This window comes from Lissotriton vulgaris, chromosome 3_1, assembly GCF_964263255.1.
Source record: "Lissotriton vulgaris chromosome 3_1, aLisVul1.2, whole genome shotgun sequence".
Taxonomy (NCBI): Eukaryota; Metazoa; Chordata; class Amphibia; order Caudata; family Salamandridae; genus Lissotriton; species Lissotriton vulgaris.
The window spans coordinates 472,755,301-472,778,226 of record NC_141689.1 but is presented as its reverse complement, the minus strand read 5'-3'; the positions used below and the strand labels follow the sequence as shown (position 1 = coordinate 472,778,226).

Below are 22,926 nucleotides of genomic sequence, written 5' to 3'. Positions count from 1 at the left end.
GGCAAGCCACTCAGGTGTGGGAGCAAAAGCTCCCGGAGTTAAGGTCAGTACTGCAAGGGCGAACAATCAGCACAGGAGCTGCACCCCCAGTGGCACAGGGCGGCTGGGTGCAGCATGCCAAAAAGACGTTGAGACCCTGTGGATTCCAAAGGAGACCTTCGGTTCAGCAAAGATGCTGCAGCCTCGGGCAGGGAGACTAACTGAAGTTGGGCTTTTGGAGGATGCCTGGACACTGGTAGGGCCAAATAAGGCTGTGGGGGTTGTGTGCAGAGGTTTATTTTGGTGTCCAGTTCTTCTTACCAGCTACGAGTGCGGTCAGGGGTGGGGGGGTGTAGGCATCAGCTTGAAGCACGATGGAGGTCGGGGGATCGCCAGATCCCAGGTCAGAATCACTGGGGAGACCTCCTCGTGGTGTTAGGCTAATCAAACTCGAACCATGGGCATTAGGTGCAAAGTGGTGCAAAATTGTGAAGCCGCCTAGATCCAGATTCTGTGGGCGAGTCTTTGCCTGAGCAAATCCAGCGCTCATGGAGGACAAAGTCTTTAAGAGGGTTGTAAAGCAGGTCCTCTGGGCTCTGGGGGACTGCTGGTCATGCGGAGGTTTCACTGTAGTCGAATAAAAGTTGGGAAAGGCTGGTAGGACTGGGGCCAAAGCAGTTGGAGTCCTCTTCTTTCTGGGTCAGCAAGGCTCTTCGGTCCTTCTTTCTTCCTTTAATCTGAGGAGGCAAGGTTCAGGGTCACCCCTAAATACAAAATTTAGGAGTGTTAAGGTCGGTACCAATGGATCCCTTATCATACCACCCTCCCTAACTGGCTGGGTCCCCTTATCTTTAAGATTAGGGGACTGATATGTGTGCTTCACCTTGCCGCCCCCCTCCCCCCCACTTAAGGATTGGTGTTGGCAAAGTTGGGCACACCACTCCTCCTAGCTTAGTTTTCTTGCCCATTCTTCTGCCCAAAGTGGGCGGCAGAACCAGTGGGAGCGAGTTGTTGGGGCAGCAAAAGGCAGGGACAACGTCCAAAGACTACAGGCCTTTGAAGCTTCCACTTGGTGGATCCAGCCCATCTAGGGGGCGGAGGAATGACACTTCTGCCAGGACAGGCTTGGTTTCTTGCCCCAGAGAGTGGAGGCCCTCTACCCAGGGGTCCAGATACCTGTCTGGGGTGGCAAATGGTCGGTAGCCATGCAGGAGCCACAAGAGGACTGGCCGCTTTTCAGGGGGCTTCTTAAAGATACCATCCAAATGCATTTCACATTAAATCCCACACTGGCATCAGTGTGGGTTTATTGTGCTGAGAAGTTTACTACCAAACTTCCACATTTTTAGTAAAGCTATTATGGAGCTGTGGAGTTTGTAATGACCAATTTCCAGACCATATACTCTTTATGGCTTTACTACACTTACAATGTCTAAGAATGGCCACTGTAGGGTTACAGGGCTCCGGCCACTGTAGCCTCACCTGGGGACTTGGACACCCTGCTAGAGGGGTGACTTACCTTGGTTCCAGACAGTGATTTGCAGGCATGGCACACAGGGACGTGTGCCATGTCAACTCTTCATCTTTCTCTGCACCAAATCACGCAGCCTGCAATAGCACAATAGGTGCTGCAGCTCTTAGAGGCCTTCCCTAGTCACAATGCCCGTGGTATCCATAGTACATTTTACAAGGGGAGATACCCTGTGGCCAGAGATGAACTGACCAGAAGACATCTGTTTATCACTGCTGTAAAACACACTCCAAGCAATGCCCGAGTGCCCGGGAAAAGGTGGTCCAATATAAATGTGGGAAGATCAGGTAGAGATCAAACCAAATGGGGGGACTAAGGGCTTTGTCGAGGTCAAGCATACATGCCCAATCAAAGCCAAAACAGAAGAGGGTATGCTATTCCTAACAGGGCAGGGGGGGGCAATGTCAGCTAAGAAGGGAATATTATCCCTAAATGGAGGAGGGAAAGGGAGATCCTTCCTTAAAGAATTAGGCCCCTCACACACCCAGCCTGCTGGGTGTCATGCTTCATCATAGGGCTTGCTCCTCATCAGGTCGGCACGGCAATACCGAACGGGCTCCCTATGAGGGGCTCTTTGGCAGAGATCTTTTATTCCTTGCAGTTTGGTGCTGTGGGTGAGAGGGACCTACATGTGTAGATGTGTAAATGTGTATATGTGCTAAGTGAGGGTCAATGGACCGTGTAAAGGTTAAAACAGGGAATGGAAGTCCAAACAGAATAATTTTAATGAATATCGCTTCCAACCTGGCTAAAAAGTAAAAGTGGTGCACTCCTGACATAATATGTCAGGAACTTGCGCTCAACATCATGTGGTCGACATGTTTCTTGCCTATGTGCCAGGGTGGTCTAGCGGCAATTTATCAGGACCTAAAAGAACAGTTCTATCTACACTATTTACACTACTGGCATGTCAAACTTGATACCTGTAAATGCGGTGGCCAACCCAAAATCGATTGGTGGCTCATACCATCAACTCCCGACAGGTAAAGATGCCTGGAATTTCGGTGTTGTAGCGTCAACCACAAGGTCATCAGTGGACCTACCCATACGCTTCTTGGCTGACCTCGCTCCCCCTGCCCAGTTAGGAACTGCATACCCTCTTCAGTTTTAAGATCAGGAAGAGCACAGCCTTGTGTAGCATTCTAATTCAGCAGAAGCACTGAAAGACCAGGGTTGTTGACTGTAATCCCGCTTCAGGGGCTGGAATGTGCAACCCCATTACGTGAAGCAAAAGGCTACGTGGTTATAGTTCCTGAACTCACATGCTCTCACAAATGTACAGACTGGGGCTCAGGATTAAGTAAACAATTAGGACACAAATAGACCATAATCTAAACACACTATAGATTGTAAAAATATATAATACCAAAATTGCACATGTTAATTTTAGTCTGTAGTTTCAAATGCCTTTCAGTGTTTTCTGTAATCATGTTAAGAACAGGAAACAACCTGTTTCCCGTTCTTAACATGCTTTAAAGTTGTAACGCATGCCATTACAATTGAGCTATCAAAACTCAGACACCATTACAACGCAATACCAATAGAATGTCTACTTTTACAACGCATGCCTTTACAACAAATTTCATTGTGAAGGCATGCATGGTAAAGCCATAATATGCGTTTTAAACATAAGTATTAGGCAAGTATGGGTTTTTAGAGTTTGGGTGTGTATCGGATTTTGGGTGGCAAGGTTATTTTTAGGGTTTAGGGTGGGTAAGGGTTTTTGGGTGGCACCGGTATTTTTAGGGTTTAAGGTGGGTTTGGGTGACAAGGGTAATTTTTAGGTGGGTAAGGGTTTTTGGGTTGCAAGGGTACTTTTAGGGTGGTAAGGATTTTTGGGCGGCAAGGGTACTTTTAGGGTGGTAAGGATTTTTGGGCGGCAAGGGTAATTTTAGGGTGGGTTTGGGTTTTTGGGTGGCAAGGGTATTTTTATGGTTTAGGGTGGGTATGGGTTGAGGAGGTTCACAAATCTCCAGTCTCTAAAAGGTAGCTCCAATACCACCCAGCTCTATAGGAGGCAAGGAAAAAGCAGAAAAGCCAGGCACCACTGCTTTGTGAGTTTATTATTTATTGAGTTTTGGCAAGTTTATGTTTGATATTATCTCACTTTGATACTATATGGTTCTCAATTTCGGTATACATATATACACACAAAGTGATTATACTTAACTGACTTACCTGTACCACACTCGTAGGCCTTTACCAATCATGCTATTACAACAAAATTCATTTTAAAGGCATACGCGTAGTAAAAGTTTGTGTTTTAGTGATAATACGTTGTGATAACTGTGCTGAAATGGCAATGCAATAGCATGCGATGTAATGTCATACAACCGTTAGCAACATTTTTGGCATAGGAAGCCTGTGCGGCCATAATCAGGCCTCTAAGAAAGTTCTAACCTAGCTCAGTAAAATACATAATGGACCGTTCAGGGGTCCTGCATTGGAACAGATAGTCTGGACTCTACTTGACAAGATTACTTGAATTACTGCCATAGCAGGTACATAGGCAACCCAAAAACTGTTTTTAATTTATTTGGCAGGAAGCAAAGCTTTTCTTAGGATAAAACATATGGGATCACAATTTCTGAATCAGACTCTGCATGCTGCCAATGAAAATCAGTAAACATCAAGGTGCCCTGCGTGATGCACAAGCATTCTGGACAAGAGGTCCCAAAGACCTAAAGACACTGATAAACAACTAAAAGCCATCTTGCAATCTTAGAACACCGTTCAACAAAAAGAGCTTGTGGCAAAACACCACAGGCAGTAGACCCAGAAGCATCACACAAATGTATTCTAGCATTGTGAAAAATCGGTGCTTTACAAATTCTAGATAACCAATGTCCATCATCTTTCCTCAGGCTTTCCTACCCACCACAGAAACAAGAACCAGATTGTTAACTATGGAAACCCCCATCTGCATCCACTCCATAACCAACATGTTTACCCCAGTACTTAACAGAGGGAAAAAAATCCCACAATTCCTGAATCATGCTCAGAAATATTAACCATTTCGAAAATTCAACTGTAAATAACCATAAAAGCAGATAGCCTTCTATTCTAAGTCTTGAAGTGCCATTCGTTCTCCTTGTATTTAACTATTTGGTGAATTTTCTTTTTTTTTAAAAACCTCCCAAAAAATTGATCACTGATCTGTGCTTAAAAAGCCCTGATTTTTCTAGGCTTTAAGAACCTATTACTTTCAAGTCATGAATCACGTCTACACGGTTTTTCACACTACAGTTTTATCACCATTGCTTTTCACACTCCAAATAATGTCAGAGCATGCACGCCTGGAAAACATCGGTCTTTGGGCGCAATGCTGTGCGCTTCTGCTGGAGGACACATTTAACCTGACATTTATTGTAGGATGGTTGTTCTCATTTCAGACCATCAGAAAGGCATATTTAAGCATCAGCAATTAAGGCATGAGTATGGAAAGAAACTGAAGTATACTTTGGCCGTGGCATCCTAGAAAAGATGGGATTTGCACTGGAAACAGGTATTGGTCGATAATGCTGAATCCAGTGGCAATTCAATTGTTGCCTGCAGTGGCAATTCCCTTAGTGAACTATTTCCTTTAACTGAGGTTCAAACCTAGAAAAGTAACAGGGAAGCTACACACCCTGTACTCCATGCTCGTATCACATTTGTCTCTAGAAACTCTGTTTTGCCGTTGCAGGACCTATAGGCTTGTCAGCAGGTTCTAATGGAAAGATGTGAGGAAGATCTCGATCTCACTCCATATGGATGGTATTGGACTACATGCAGCAGACCAATCTTAATCGCATTTTAAGAAAACAGTTATACTCTCTGCAACAGATAAAGTAGATGGCTACTATATTTCCATTTTGAAAGGGAGAAATCAGGCTACTGAGTAGATAATTTACAGTGAGAACAGATTCAGCTGTTGCAGCACAGAAATCATTAAGATGGAATGGAGATGGGGGCATGGCTTGGCACCGATGGAGAGGTACCTTTGCAAATTTCCCGGTGTCACACCACCTTTCGGTGCCATCCTGTAACCCATGCTGACCCTATATCTCCAGTATGCATGGGGTACGAATAACTATCTGGCGGTGGGTTGAGTGGCATTTCTGAAGATCCGAATGCCCTTGTTGGCCTGTATTTTCTCCACAGCAGAGCGGTGGCCAAAATGCAAGATGGTGGCATATGCAGAGCTAAAGATATTGCCTGGCCGCAGTGAAGACAGGATCGTCGCTGGATGGCCTGGAGGACCACACGGTGCTCGTAGCAGCCTCTGCGGTGCAGGGGAGTTGGGAACCAGTGGAGGGCAACAGAGAGCCACCACTGCAGTGGGCGGCGATGGAGAGGAGGAGGCCTGCAGTGAGGCAAGGTGGGTGGCGGTCATAAAGTGCTACGGAACCTGTGATTCTGCTGCCGGATTGCAGTTGCATACCCTGGGCCCCTAGTGGAGCAGCACAGCCAGCTGGGCTGGGAGAAATAGCATTGAGGGCAAAGTGACTACCCCCGGCATAATGCATTGTAGGGAACCCGGCTGGGGCATTTGGACTCATGCAGTGTCTTTGTCACAGCAAACTTGGAGCCTGTGTGGGGAGAATGACAGCCTGCATGCATACTGCTATTGTTGACCCCAGGAGGAGAGACCACTGGGTATCCTCTTTGGTGTTCTCGTGGAGATGAGTGTGGAGTGCTTGTTCGCCTGGTGAGACAACAGGGAGCACCAAGTCTCTGAGGGAGACTACCTTCGAGGGAGATCAGGCAGTTACCCAAGGGGTGCCTGCTGAGTCAGGTGGAACCGGTAAGATAATTGCTGCCATCAGACCATTCTCCAAAACTAGGTGGATGGTTAGAGGTGCGATGGAGAGGCATTCTAAATGTAAAGAGCCAGAGGATGAAAAGTTGAAGGAGCCATGTTGCCTTCTGAGGAGGGGGAAATAGCACACAGCCCTTCCCAGAAGCTAGACACAACACAAACCACTTCACTGGAGGCCAGCCTGCTGGCATATCAGAGATACCAGGGAGACTTTAAAACAGAAAATGGATACTGTGGTGGCAGGCATTGGCCTTTTGCGGGATGACCAGCACAAGATGAGAGAGAATCAAACAACGGGCGAGCGTTGGCCAACCTTGAACCCGCAACTCGCGTCCTGCAGGAACAACAACAGGGACTGGAAGGGAGAGTCCAGACACTAGAACGCAAGGAGTAGGATGCTGAAGGCCGAGCACATCGAAATAACATTTATAGTGTCGGCTTACCTGAATGCATGGAGGGTACAAATACACTTACTTTTCTGGAATCCTGGCTCAAAACATTGGTGGCTCCTGAGGGCCTCTCCCCTACTTTGTGCAAGACCGAGCGTATAGTGGCCCGGCGAAGCAGCCCTCAACGGTACACCCCCCACCCTTTTGCTGTGGTGACACCAAGATGGTGAGATTGATATGCTCAATGCACTGTCTGCGCCCGTCCGCACCTGGACCGCGCCCAGTGCCAGGACCCCTGGCCCCCGTAGACCCCAGCCCACCCGTCGGACCTACGGCGCCACCTAACTCTACGCACTCAACGCCGGAAGAATCCTGGGGTGCTACCGAGCCACCCCTAGACGCACCCACGGACCCTTCTGCTGCAACGCCTGCAAGTTCACCTGCATCCGGACCTGCACCACTCCAGCAGTACTCAAGACCTCCACGAGCAACAGCAGCAGCCACCTGAAATGCATCCTGCTCAACACTCGCTCCGTCCACAGACACGCCGTCGAGCTCTGGAACCTGCTCGACACAACCTCACCAGACGTCGCCTTCCTCACGGAAACCTGGATGAATGCCTCTTCAGCGCCTGACATCGCCATCGCCATCCCAGACGGCTACAAGATCATCCGAAGGGACCGCATCAACCACACCGGAGGAGGCATCGCCATCGTCCACAGGAACACCATCCGCATCACGACCAACACCGACGACACCCTCGCAACCGCCGAGCACCTGCACTTCCAGGTCCACATCAACCCCAAGACCACCCTCAGAGGCACCCTCATCTACAGACCCCCGGGACAACGCACACAATTCAGCGAAGACATCGCCGACTTCATCAGCCCGCACGCCCTCTGCTCCGCTGACTACATCCTCCTCGGGGACCTCAACTTCCACCTGGAGAACAACAACGACCGCAACACCACCACCCTGCTGGACAACCTCGCCAACCTGGGACTCAAGCAGCTGGTGACCACCCCCACCCACTACGCCGGACACACACTCGACCCAGTCTTCTCATCCAGCATGGACATCACCTCCCTTCAGCCACGCCACCGGACTCCACTGGACGGACCACAGCTGCGTCCACTTCAGCTTCAAAAGGACCACGACCCACTACCACCACCAACAGGTTGCACGCAGAAGCTGGAACAAGATCACTGCCGACCAGCTCGCGACTTCCCTGAGCAAGAACCCCCCCCACCAGCACAACGAACCCAAGCCAGGCGGCCACCAACCTCACGAAGTGGATCACCGACTTCGCAGACGACCTCGCCCCCCTGAGGACCCCGCCTAGCAGACCCGGTAGCAAGAAAGCCCCATGGTTCACCGACGAACTCAAGAGCTCCAAGAAGAACTGCCGAGCCCTCAAGAGAACCTGGCGCAGAGACCCAACACCAGACAACATGACTGCCCTCAAGCTCGCCACCTGAAACCACCACCAACTCATCCACGCCACCAAGAAAACTGCATTCAAGGAACGACTGGACAACAACGCACACAACAGCAAGGAACTCTTCAACATCGTCAAAGAGCTCTCCAACCCCAACGCCGGAAAACAACGACATCACCCCTTCGCAAGACCTCTGCAACTCCCTCGCCTCCTACTTCCACGACAAGATCGCGGACATACACAACAGCTTCAACACTCAACCGACGACGCCACGACTGAACCACCGCCCCCCCACCACCAACATCCGCGCCTGGACTCCGATCAGCACCGAAGACACCGTCCGCACTATGAACTCCATCCACTCCGGATCTCCGACCGACCCCTGCCCTCACCACGTCTTCAACAAGGCTGACGCGGTCATCGCACCCCACCTGCGGGACATCATCAACACCTCCTTCGACACCGCTCCCTTCCCGGAGAGCTGGAAGCACGCCGAACTCAGCGCTCTACTAAAGAAGACATCAGCCGACCCCACCGACCTCAAGAACTACTGCCCCATCTCGCTGCTCCCGTTTCCTGCAAAAGTCATCGAGAAGACCGTCAACAAGCAGCTGCCCGCCTTCCTCGAGACGAACGGATCCCTCGACCCCTTGCAGTCTGGCTTCCGGGCCAACCACAGCACCAAGACCGCCCTGATCGCAGCCACCGATGACATCCGAGCCCTGCTTGACAACGGAGAAACAGCAGCCCTCATCCTCCTAGACCTCTCTGCGGCCTTCGACACTGTCTGCCACCGTACACTAGTGCAGCGCCTCAGCAACGTCGGAATCCAGGAGAAGGCACTGGAGTGGATCATCTCCTTCCTCGCCGGAAGGACACAGAGAGTCCGCCTCCCTCCGTTCAGATCAGAAGCCACCGAAGTCATCTGCGGCGTTCCGCAAGGCTCCTCGCTCAGTCCAACCCTCTTCAACGTCTACATGAGCCCCCTCGCAGACATCGCACGCCAGCACAACCTCAACATCATCTCCAATGCCGACGACACCCAGCTGATCCTCTCCCTTACCAACGACCCCGCCACCGCCAGAGCCAACCTACACGAAGGGATGAAAGAGGTAGCCGAATGGATGAAGAACAGCTGCCTGAAACTGAACTCGGACAAGACGGAAGTCCTCATCCTGGGATCCTCACCCGCCGCCTGGGACGACTCCTGGTGGCCCCCCGCCCTAGGCAGCGCACCCAAACCAACAGACCACGCACGCAACCTGGGCTTCATCCTGGACTCCTCCCTCTCCATGACCAGACAAGTCAACGCCGTCTCCTCGTCGTGCTTCAACATCCTGCGCATGCTACGTAAGATCTTCCGGTGGATCCCCAACGAGACCAGGAAAACGGTCACCCAGGCCCTCGTCACCAGCCGTCTGGACTACAGCAACTCCCTCTACGCCGGAACAACCGCCAAACTCCAGAAGAGACTCCAGCGGATCCAGAACGCCTCAGCGCGACTCATCCTGGACATCCCCCGTCGCAGCCACATCTCCGGACACCTGAGAGACCTGCATTGGCTCCCGGTCAACAAGAGAATCACCTTCCGTCTCCTCACCCACGCGCACAAAGCCCTACACAACCAAGGCCCAGGATACCTCAACAGCCGCCTCAACTTCTACGCTCCCAAACGCCAGCTTCGATCGACCAGCCACTCCCTCGCCGCCGTCCCCGGCATCCGAAGAACCACCACAGGGGGACGGTCCTTCTCCTACTTTGCCGCCAAGACTTGGAACTCCCTCCCCACCCACCTCCGCCTGACCCAGGACCACCTCGCCTTCAGGAAGCAACTCAAGACCTGGCTGTTCGAGCAGTAGCAGACCTCCCTCCCCCAGCGCCTTGAGACCCTCTGGGTGAGTAGCGCGCTATAGAAATGCGTTGATTGATTGATTGATTGTATGCTCACATAATGCTGGGAGAGAGACCTACCATGCCTAGTCTGGGTGGGGGGATGTTGCCTTAATGTCCCTGGGTGGGGTACTTGAGGTTATTTCTATTAGGGGTTCACTATGGTATATGACTACTACAGGTAACTGTACAACAGCAGCAGGGAGTACATTGAGAGGACTATGTTGTTGCGGCTCAGGGAAAGGACATGGTTACACGCTACGATGATAGAGGACCACGCAAACTATAAGATTATATCCTGAAATGTTCATGGGCTTAACAACATGACTAAATCATATAAGGTAAAGGCCTAATTTAAAAGGGTGGGGGTTCATATGGCACTGCTTCAGGAGACACATGTGGCTGCGGCTGAAGGGGTGTCCCTCCATAAGTGCTGGTGGGGTAAAATGTACACCACCCACAACTTTGAGGGTTGAGACATTACCTTGGTCAATACATATGCTCTCAACACGTACCAAGCTGGTTACCTGGACAGACTTTCACACATGCTTGCTCCACATATGTTCAGCGTTTGTTAGTGTGTTTAAGGAGGGGGGGGGGGGGGGGGGGGGAGACTTCAATGGAGTTGCAGATACCCAGCTAGACTGCTTGTTCCCTCCCCTTCTCTGCAATCCAGGGTTGGGGGGGGGGGGTGCTTGGCAAGGAGACTGACAGGGTCAATGGGAAGACTCACTTCCACAAAACTTTCAAAGATTTCCTTTGCTCAAACTGTGCAGGGGAGGAAGCCAGATGCCTACTTAAAAAGTGCTTGGCACTAGGTTCATTCCCACCGAGCTGAAAACAACCTATATTAGAGCTCTACTCCAAAAGAACCCCCCATCCCCCCAGACTCCTCCGACCCAGAAAAATCTACAACTCTATATCAAATTGAGCATTCTTGGGAGAAATGCTTGAGAGAACAGGGTTTACTCAATTCTAACTTTACAGAACATTATGGCTTTATGTTACTCCAACAGTCCAGCTTCTGACTAGGCAGAGGGACAGAGTCAGCCATCATATCCATCTGGCATGACCTAAAACTCACCATGAAAAACAATGGAGTAGATGCAGTGTTGCTTTTGGATTTATAAGCTGCATTTAAAACTGTCCACTATTAGAAGCAGCTACAAAGACTCCACAATCCCAGAATCCGTGAAAATTGGCTAAATTAACTACTTCGTATCTCAGAGACAAAGTGCAGTGTACCTACCACCTTTTGCAATCCCCTCCTCACACAGAACACTGTGGCGTTCCTCAGGAGCCCATCATATCCCCACTGCTACTCAACATCTACCTAACCACCTTAACAAATCGGATTATACCAAACAACCTCACAAGCTACATGTATGCAGATGACAAACCTTATTTAAACAAGCATTTGCAATGCAATAGGTCTCGCATTTACGCGAGTTCGAGCTTTTGGCATTGTAAATGACAATGCCTTTTATTTTTGTTTTTGTTTTTAAAACATAAAATAAAAGGCATTGTCATTACAATGCCAATAGCTTAAACTCACGTAAATGTGAGACCTATTGCATTGCGAATACTTGTTTAGGACTTGTGCCCTGACAACAAGCAAGCAGGGCATCAACCTTTGGGTACTCCATAGTGACCATAATGCAGTGGGCACCACCTGCTCTGGGTGAAAACAGAGGAGAGGGTGTGGCTTGAGGGCTAGGGCAGCCGACTTTGAAGCTGGGGAACGAGAATTGAGTCTGGCGGGACCCTGTGTTTCTGGGCAAATCACCTAATCTCCCCGTGCTTAAAAATTAATGTGTCTGTTTGTAATACAACTGTTGCTTATGTAAAGCACTCGAAAACCTTCGGGCCAAGTTTGCACTGTACCAAACTGCAACAAAAAAAAAAAAATAGACAATGCGGGAAGACATTCAATGACAAGGCGGGGAGAACGAGGAAGAGCTATCAGTTATGCTGTATTTACTGTGCCCCAATGAAGCGCTACTACAAACCATTGCCTGCCTAACCACGAAGTGACGCATTCGCCGGACCCTACGCGGGTTGCACCAACCCAACCTCAAATTTGTAGGGTGCTTGTCAACTACCGTTGCACTGACCAGACACGCTGTGAAAAGGAACTCAAAATTGTAGAAATGCTACGGGACTTCCGTCTTCTGAGGGAAGCCTGCGCCCACGGTGTGGATGGCCCAGGAGCAGTGGTGACGCGGGGCTCCCATGCCTGAGGGAGAGCCCTGCGGTGGCAGCAGAAGTCAGGAGTGGCGGCTGAGGCCGCTGATGCGGTAAGTTGGGCTTAATTGTGGGGGGAAGGCGGCGGTGTGTGTGCGCGCGTCTGTGTGTGTGCATGGGCGGCGGCGTGTGTATGTCTGTGTGTGTGTGTGTGTGTGTGCACGCATGGGGGCAGCGGCAGTGTATGTGTGTGCACATGTGTGTGTGTGCTTCTGTCTGTGTGTGTATGCGTGTGTGTGCGTGCCTTCAGCCGGCCTCAGTAACGCTGTGTATGTGTGTGTATGTGTGTGTGTATGTGTGTGTGTGTGTATGTGTATGTGTGCACGCGAAGCGCGTCCACAGACCCTAAGCGGCTCGTGCACCGGTCTGTCTTCCTTGGGAGGCAAAACAACAATATGTCTCGCTGGCGAGACCTAAAAATGGATAGCGAGTAACCATGGATTCAGACCTATCCTGGAAACCACATGATAAACTGAAAATTAAAACACTGTCACATCTTCCCATACCTTTCATAGCAACATACACTGCAAGCCATCCTTTCTCTCGTAATCCCAAAGCTTGACTATGCCAACAGCCTATACCTTGGTGCACCCACAATTATCATACACTAAATACAACTTCTTCAAAAGCTGCAAAGCTTCTTCTCACATTCACCCAAGCGAAAGCACAACTCCATTCCTGCAATCGCTCCACTGGCTACCTACAGCTGGGCAAGCAATGTTCAAGGCACTCTGCACGGTCTATAGAATCTCTCAAGGAAAAGGACTGCTATACCTACAAGTTAAATTCAAGCAAACCATACCAAACACTGCACTCCAGGCTTGCACCATTTATACATTACCATAAGAAATCTGTAGGAGGCGCTGCTTACTCAGTACAAGCTGCCAAGCTCTGGAACTCACAACCAGCCAATATTAGAAGCACCATGAGCATATACATTTCCGAACACAAAAGAAAACAGGACTATTATCTAGAGAATTGCACCACCCACATGCCAGCAAAAGAGGTCAGAAAACATTACCCCCCCTCCAAAGCAATTCTCAGCTTACATCCACTATCTTGGATTCAGCAGCACACCCTGCTAATTTATTTATTTATTTATTTATTTGCTTGTTAAGCGCATGAATCAATTCCCGAAGGGATATCTCTGCGCTGGTGCTCGCATATTAGAGGGTTACTGCAAGGATTAGAGCTGAGGATGAGAACCTGAAAAATTTAAAGCATGGTAAACAAGTAGGTTTTCAGTTTCTTCCTGAATAGTTCCAGGCTCCTAGTCTGTTTTAGTTCAGTGGGCAAGGAATTCCAAAGAATAGGCCCTTTGTAGGACAGTGCTCGGCCTCCCTGTCTGGCCCTTCTAATCTTTGGGACCTGAAGCAAGAGATGGTTGCTGGACCGAAGTGTGCGGGTAGGGATGTAGGGCAGGAATTTTTCTTTTAGACAGCTGGGGCTGGTGCTAAACAGGCATCTGTGTATGACGTTACAGATTTTAAATTTGATGCGCTGCTTTACGGGTAGCCAATGGAGTTGGCGAAGTAAGGGACTGGACGGCGTTCTGGGAGGGGCATTGAGGGCCAGTCTAGCCGCCGTATTCTGTACAACCTGAAGTTTGTCTAGCTGTGCTTCATTAGCTGAGATGTATAGACCATTGCAGTAATCCATTCTGCTTATGATAAGGGTCTGGATGAGAGTCTTCCTATGGTTAGGGGGTAGAAACGGGAAGGCTCGTCTCAGAAGCTCCACCACATGGAGGCAAGCACCTGCCACTTGCGTGGTGTGCTCTTTAAGCAGGAGCGCTTGGTCTAGTTTAACACCTAGGTTTTTTGCTGTTTGTTTGGGATTGGGGATGGGGCCAAGTTCCAGAGGCCACCAATCTGGGGACCAGAGAAGAGTCGCCCCTCCAAACAGCATGACCTCCGTTTTGGATACATTACATTGTAAAAAAAATTTAGCCATCCAATGTGCTACCGCCCTAATTCACTACAGACTTTGTGGAAAGCACCACCACCTCTGCTGCAGCATGTCTTCAGCCCGAGGGGAGTAGGAGTGCAGGATGGGGAGTTCCTGTCCTAATTTTGCATACAAGGAGGCTAACATATTTGTAACATGTGGGGGTAAGTGCGTCGGGGCTCCCCTATTGCAAGGAAACTCAGCAAGGTGTGTCCGTTATCATAGCTGGCTAACTCTGCCCCCAAACAAGGTAGTCAACCTTTATCTCAATGGTATGATATGAGCGAGGTAAAGATAGAAGAATGTGACCCCCTCACCACCACTTCAATGTCCCCTATTTTAGGTGGATATAATGTGTTTTGATAAAGAATACACTCCTCTGTAAACACAACACAAAGTTTGCTTTCTTGCTCTTATTTTTTGGAAAGCTTCATCTTATACGAAAACAAATGTTTTTTTCTTTTTAAACAAATGTAAAGGCGAGATTTGAAGGAGGCATTTCTTTTGAGGATATGTAAAATGATTGGAACAAAGCAATGAAAGGCATTGCACAATGACGGAAGCTCAACAGGTGTAATTTATTGAGTGGGATAAGGTATTGTACTAGTTAATTTCGACACCAACAAGATTGTCATATACGAATATCAAGAACAGAATAGCAAGAGATTAGTACAAATGGGGAAGTATAGATTTATTATTTTAAACTTCATTTCTATGTACCTTGAAGAAATATGTAGCGTGTAAATGTATGTGGAAGTATAGAGTTATCATTTTAAACTTCATTTTTATCTACGTTGAAGAAATATTAGCGTGTAAATGTATGTGGTGTTAGGTATAAAAAAAACCTAGAGTTATTTACCTGTTATTTATTTTCGTTATTCTGTCCTTGATATGGAGTCCCATTGATACTGCGGATTTAATATTAAGGAGGAACACGGGATAAGCCAAGGACAGACATCTACGGAGAAAATGCCAGACACCCCTACAGACGGAAGCACGTTATCTTCAATCCTAACATACTGATAACATTTCACTTTAGCATTCGTCCTCAAAATGCAGAGGCAATAGTATCAACAGAAGAAAGTGGGTCATGGAGTTACAATATAGACACATGTGAGTTTCTGGGCCACAGCTCAAATATAGGATTTACAATTTTCCCTGTAACCATAACAGACTGAAACATGTACCCAGACATAAGGTAATTTTTTTACCAGTTTTCTGTTCGGTGAAGTCTCCTAAGTTTCAGTTTCTTTTCTCACACACATATGGTGATTTTGCTGCTGTTTGTAATACATGTTGAGCTACAGGCCCGGAGCCACATACAATATATTACACAAAGAAAATAAATGGACGGTTCGATAGGAGAATCAAAGAAAAATACGCACTATAAACAGAGCATCAGCAGATGAGGAGTAGGAGGCCATTATTACATCAGTGATTACTGGTAGAACTACCCAAAAAGCAATTTTATAAAACTGTAAGGACCCTAAAGACTTTTCGCATAAGAACACGTCAACATAATTCACGTTCCTACTAACTTTGCAAGCTACATAAATAGAAATGCAAGGTGCTGGAAGTGTTCCAGCACAGGTACACTGCCTGAGGACAGCAGTTGACTAACAGTATTCTATAACATTCAGGAGACCACAGATTGAATTAACACTTAAATCACGCAGCTTTTAAAGGAATTACTACACACAACCTTATTGATTGAATAACTGCAAAGCATCCCCATCTAGGACTGAACAACAGGCTGCAAGACATTCGGAGGACATGGGATCTGGGCTCCAGAACCCAGCCATTTAGACCGTGGCTATAATTTAATTCTAGCTCACAAGTACCTCTCCTTTCATAATTCTATGTGCGTGCAAACCATGGTAATTGCAATGAACATTGTGCGAGACATCTGCTAGCTAATTTATTAATTGTAAAAAGCCAAGTACATTCGGTAACAATGTTAGGTTTGCATGGAGTTGTATCGTACACACTAATCAACGGCAACTTATTTAGGTAGTCTGAGTAGTTGTAGGGATCTAGAAGCCCCTAGTGATGAATTGTCCTTTTGTGTATGCACAAGACATGTTGACTAAGAAACATCAAGGGTCGTAACCTACCCTTTTGTTTTTGGAGTAGGCACAGGGAAACAACCTGAAAATACAGCTCATGCAATTTTAAAGTAGAAGCCCATGGCGACACAACATGGCTGGCTGCAGGTCTAGTGTACAAAAACCTTTAGAGTAATTAAATGTATAATAAAAATAAGAGTTAGTGAGGGTGACTACGGTTTTGTCTAAAAACAGCTATAGATTAAATTGATAACTGTTAACATTTTCGTTGATTTGAACTGCAAAACAATACACTAAAAAATAAAGAAACAAGCATTCATCAAACAAATGCACAAATAAAGAAATATTTAATTGAATTCACAAAAAAAACATTTTAATTTTAATCGGAAAGATAGACCTTTTCTAAATTTAATTGAGGCCCCTCATTATCCGTACGATATTCTGTTTGATGCACTTACACTACTTTATTTTTAGCTTCTAATTTGGAATTTCCTAAATATACAGAATAACATTTTACATTTGGCTTCTTTGTATATAAATTGTTTATTAATCTGCTAACATTATTTAATTTTCCTAAGCAGTCCCAGACTACCCGGGTAAGCTTTGTGGATCAGGAGGGGTCCCCGGACCACAGGTTAAATAGCGCTCTAGCCTATTTTAGCTCTTTGATCTGTGCAAGTCCTGTTCCGACTGTTTTTAATTCGTTTTCCCGTATTTCTCGAGCATTTAGTTCTACTTTCTACAAAGTTCATGTATCAATGTCTGAATGAAATACTGAAAGGCCTCATTCAGGTGGTGATGGGGAAGGCAGGAGGTACTCTTAGCAAGCTTTGATAAGTATTACCCCTTTCGCACTGGACTCTCAGGGTAGACAGAGTGAGCAGCCACGTTGATCAGGGAGGTAGTGTTCGGTGCTTGAGCTCAGCACTCGACCAACATACACAGTAATTTCAATGTTCAGCACAGAGCTGGTCTTTTCCAGAAAAAAGTGCTTTAATCACACTGCTGTACTAAATACTACACAACCCTAATAATCATACAAGTCAATGCCCTTCACTAGGATTAGTTTTCAGTGCTCTAAACCATCTCCGTTCCCATTACTACACCTTTCCGTGAGCGCTTCCACTTGCTCTGGATCCCCATTTATGAAGTCAGAAGGTGGCATGAATTAAGCACACGTGCAGCTTTCAGGCCCACAGTTAATTACACACGGTCATATTAGTCATGGTACAGGTCGCATGTTTTGAGTCGTTGTTCTCTTCCTGTTTAAGTGGTGGTGTTCCCATATGTCTTCTGCAGGTGCAGAAATGAGCCGAAGGTCTGTTGGGCTGCACAGAATGCTAGGAGTGGACGGTACCTACCATCATGCCCACCTAGCCTCAGTTTGGCAATGCAAAAGTGTTCAACAGCAGAGATCTCTTAAGGTTGCAGTGATTAAATTCCACTTGGGCCGAGGACAGATGCAGCCTGGGTTTGGCCAAAGGTGGTCACAGCAATTTCGGTTCCTATGGGACCCGAGGCGGCTGCAGCCCCAGTCAGACCTATGCCTATCACAACAATTGTAAACCCCATATAGGCCCATTGTGATCATGATAGCTGTAACCGCCAACCAGTCCTATGGCGATCACAGCAGTTGGAGTCCTTGTCAAGGCCTACAGCGATCAGGGCATTTGGGGCTCCTATATAGGCCACTAGCAATCACAGTAGCTGTAGCCCTTGTCCCAGAATAGGGCAACTACAGCAGTTGCAGCCCCCACTTGTAGATACGGCAATTATAAAGTTGCACTGCAGGCTGGGCCTAAGATGAGCACACAGTAGCAGTTTCTACAAGGAATCGTGTTGGGAAACCATGGTAGTCCACAGGACACAAGGATACTCCCTAGCTCGCTCGTCTGTCACCTGCCATCTTATCCTTGCACCACTAGAGTCATTCTGGGCCTCCTACTTCTTTATCAGCAGGCTGGCGTCTATATGCTGAGGGCAGATAAATAGCTCAGAAAGCGCAGACTTCAGGTGATATCCCCCTCAATTCTGGAAGACTGGCTGTCAGGCATAGACCAGCAGTACATCAAGTACGCTGCGGAGCATGCCTTTCCCTGGTCATAAAGAAGTTGCAAAAGAAACAAAGTAGGGTGGTTTTGGTCCCAATTTTTTTTACAGAACTTTTAGAAAGGGGATGTGGATCCATTGCCTTAAACTATAGAACAGAGTTGGGATTATTCTCCTTAGAACGCTCTCCAAACACAGCCGCTGTGAACAGTGATGCTTCTCACCGCAGGTAACACTGGGGGTGTTGCAAACTTAAAGCAGCCACAATTGAGGTATAAAGAAGAAGAAGGTTTCTGCACCGGATTGTTATCAACCCAACTAAAGGAGTAATAATGGGACAGACAACAAGCGTAGGCCTCATCTAAAATAGTCCTCTCCTCAGACAACAGAGACTGCAGTCGCACACTCCACTCCCTATCATCCACCAAAGAGCAGAACTCAGTAAGACTAGTCAGCAGATCCTTGCTAGAGGCCTCATGGAATAGCTAAAGTAACCTCCGCCTCATCCTCCTCACGTTAGTCGACTGATTGTCTTCCTTAAGCTACAGGAATGCAGCCAATACACTTCCACTGTCTCGAAGCACAGTCCTCACTCTTCATCATAAGCTATGCCAGACCTAGGACTTCAAAATGGATTCCAATGGCTGCACATGTACACACACACACACACTGCAAGGTTATGCGTCATACACATAATAGCAGAACTTCACACAAGTGAACCAGTAGGCTTTACTCTCACTGATACAAAAAGCTCTAGTCAACCTACTTAACTTTTTAAACAAAAACAGTATACTGCCACCACCACTTTAATCACTATATTAATAACCCACTGCTAACTCGGAGTGTACTTGGAGCACAGGTCTAGGCCTCACGGTCAGATATTCATTGGCTGCCAAAACACACACTAGATTAGTGCAACACCAGGACCAAAATAAAAATCAGATATACATGCAATTGGGCATAAAGGTCTGATTACAAATATAGAACACCTTAAGTCTAGAACATGTGTATATGAGCCAATATTTAGTGCCTCTCTCAAACGCAATGCTACAAGAGTAAGTTGACTGTGGGAGACATCCCTTAAGGATAGAACCCTCGCTCACCCGAGGGTGACATGCTTCATCATATGGGTCCTCCTTACCAGTGTGGACACCTAGTCAACACTGGGAGCTACTACTTCTGTGTTTAAAGACGGAGCTCAAAGATGTTTTAACAGGTAAGGAACAGGATGATAATCCCATATGTGAGATGGAGGTGTAGTAAGGTATGCAGTGCTGTGAAGGAGTGGGTGGATGAGATTAAAACTGCCTAAGTGGAATCACTGTAAAACTTTATTAATGTGTTCAACTTGACAGGGTTAAAATGAACAGCACAGTGGTATGGATATAGAACCACTGTCACTTAGTGAGAGTTCTATATTTGTATTCAGTTTCCATGAGGGAGCGTGCACCTATTAGTCTATAATCTATCATCCCTCTGGACCCCCAATCTACGGTAGTGTTACATAAAGGTCTGATAACAGTACCAGAGTTTCCTTTACCCAGTGAATTCAATGGTATACTATATTCAGAATCCTTAAGTCACATTCAAAGCTACCAACATCCTAACTCTTGTCCAAACCAGTCTCATTGGTTGCCATGCATATTCTTTTGCACAAACCGATAATGATAATCTCCAATTTATCCAATTTTCTAGACAGATTTCTAGTATCTTTAGGTTTAAACAAGTTTTATTGGGGTTTAAAAAACCCAGCTTGAGGTGGGTAGATCTACCTTGAATATAGAAGGAACAATCCTACTATCCCTTCTCCTAAAACCCTTCTCATAGCATCCAAGCTAAAGCACAACTGGCACCATTTCCACGTTACCCTCAAACCCACTCACAGCCTTCTATGTTTGAAAATCTGCAAGTATGTACTAATCATTGTTGAGGATGCTCAAGGAGCGCAATCAATTAAAGTAGAATAGGCTTCGGTCATCTTCATTTAAGTAAGTCAGGACTAAGCTCCAAATTCTGTTAAATTTATGGGTTATACCTTTCAGATTGTATACTTTACTACACTAGTTCTCCATCTTCGGTTCCTGGCCTTGCGCCCCTCTCGTGTCCTTAATGGAATTCAGTTAATTTAGGAAATCTGAGTGGAACATAGGCCCTCATTACTATGCCAGTCGGACGAGCGTCCTCCCGATATTGTATTGGGACTCCACATGCCTAATTATTATCTGACCGCCCTGAAGGCAGTCAGACACATGTATTTTTCAATTGAGGCATGCACTGCGGCCTGGAAAAGGGTTGCAGCACAAGCCCCAGTGGCAAAAGGCATAGTTACAAACTTCCCTGCACTGTGTGCCTGGAACATGGGTGTTTGGGGGGGCACCATGTGTGCCCTCCCCACCGGTCCCCATAGCGGAGGGGTGGGGGCGGACAGTTGGGTCACCATGTATAGGCAGAGTGAAAGGGACATGGTTATCCCCATGGCGGTGCCTGGGCAGGCCCTGCCCCTAGGGCAGGGATTACGGTCCCACTGATGCCCCGATGGGCTCCTTGAGCCGGTCGAAAAAGCAGCGAATGGTCGCCCCGTCCTATGCCTGACCACTGGATCATAATTCGGTGGTCAGACCGCTTCTGCAGAGGTCGGTGGGTTTGCCACCAACGGCTTGTCGGTGGCGGGCCCACCAACATTGTAATGAGGGCCATAGATTGGATCTGTGTGTACCACTGTGAAAGTTTGATAAATAAATTAAAATGTCATAATTCTGCTTGCCTCTAAAAACCTTTAAAATATGTCATGTCAATGGACTCCAACAAGCCAGTATCCGCTAACCTAAGGTACTAACTAGTTGCCTACAAAAAATACGCTATAAAACATTCATACAGAACAAAAATTGTGGTTTGCTTTAATCTATGTAGTGCATACTTATTGCATGCAGGTGTCCTAGTGATTTGTGTTATTCTGCATGGTTTATTTCAAACAAGAGTTTAGTTTTCCAACCAGTCATCATTTAACCTCTTTGACACTGAATGTTTGTTCTCTAGAAAGAAGGTCTAGAGGAGAACACTGTCTAACCATGAAAAACGAGTTGTAACATACAAGACTGAAATCAGAATACCACATTAGTTATAAAACGTAGTGAGGCATCCCGTAGCATAAAGGAACCAAGTCCTTTTGAATGCATGTACGCCTCCTTTTTGAAAACTAATTAAAGCAACCAGTACATGAATGTCTCATCTACGAAAAAAGGAAACTGATATTTGAACTAATAAGATTTATAGATTGTGCACTATTGCAGATGCAGAGTGGAGTGCACAGAAGGTCGGAGCAATATAATGTAGAAATGTAGCAGTAGCTCTTGCTTTGTATGGTACCTGTTAAAGTTACTAATAAAAGCAATAAAAAATATGGAGTCAGATACTGAAGCCTTCCATCCGATAATTAGACAAGATTTTAGACCAAGGCGGTATGTAATGAGGAGAATGCGCGAGACAGTCATAATATGTATGTTTTTCAAAAACCAACCTCAATTGCAACTCTTTCAGTAAGGAGCGTTTTACAAAGAATTCCAAAAAGTCACAACAGTCAAGCAGGAATCTACTGCACCAAGTCCTAAGCATAAGCAGAAAACAGACACAAAAACATCTTAACTAGACTTACTTTGTACATGCTACATGGGTGATGACATCTCTATGCATGTAACTTCGTTCATACATTGTGGCGCTGGGAAGATTGTCAAGGTAGACACGTTCAAATTCTAGCACTGTGAAAGAAACAAAAAAATCCATACATTTGTCTTCTAATTATATTTGGATTTTTTTTTACATGTTGTCAATATTCGTTTGCTAACATCTTTCTACTGGAGGATTTCTTTTTACCTCTAGTTAAGGGGAGTGAAGAAGGCACTTTGATTCACACTGCGCAACTACAAATTGTTTTAAGAATATGGCTCCTTGACTCAACTGTGGTCTACCGGCATGAACATGACAAGTTTCATATGGAGGCAAATATTTACCAATAAAGGCACTCACAAAAGACGCATAAGAAGGGTTTAAAATGGAGAATGTTTAAATGATCAACAGTCCGCTTCCTCTCCTTCCATGTGTTCTCCTCGAGGCATGTACAAAAGAATTACATTTTTTAAATCTTTATTTTTGTTGGGGAGCTGCTGAGATTTTGACAATATAAAAGAAGTATTGGAAAAGCCAGTAGGTCTGGTATGGGCAAGCGACCTTTTGGCTCAGTAAACACTTGTTTTATCATGGTTTTTACTAAACGTTGTTACTGGGGAAGGTGTCTGACCCAGCGGGGTGTCGGACCCCGCTAACCTAATAAATCAATAAAATATTTATGGCCTAAAGAAAAAATATATTTTCTTTTCACAAAACACATATTGCCACCGTAGTCAAATGTGAATGACAATAATAGATTAATGGATGAAGCGGGTTGGCTGAAAGCCTCTTTAAGTATGTATATTCTGCCTCTAACCTTAGTGAAATCAAAAGGTCTTCGTAAACGCAATACCTAAAAATGCAGAAAAACAAAAATATGTTTAGTCTCAAAAAGCACACATTGCCACAGTAGTCCAAGGCACGGAGTT

The 22,926-nt window shown here is 46.6% G+C and overlaps 1 protein-coding gene across 1 annotated transcript in view; it reads right to left on the bottom strand.

Annotated features, from left to right (window-relative positions):
- PPWD1 (peptidylprolyl isomerase domain and WD repeat containing 1) overlaps positions 1 to 22,926 on the bottom strand; it is a 399,690-nt gene that overhangs the window by 312,941 nt on the left and 63,823 nt on the right. The window contains exon 2 of the mRNA XM_086960692.1: positions 21,987 to 22,089. Coding sequence (XP_086816818.1) covers positions 21,987 to 22,089 — 103 coding nt within the window. The remainder of the gene's footprint in view (positions 1 to 21,986; positions 22,090 to 22,926) is intronic.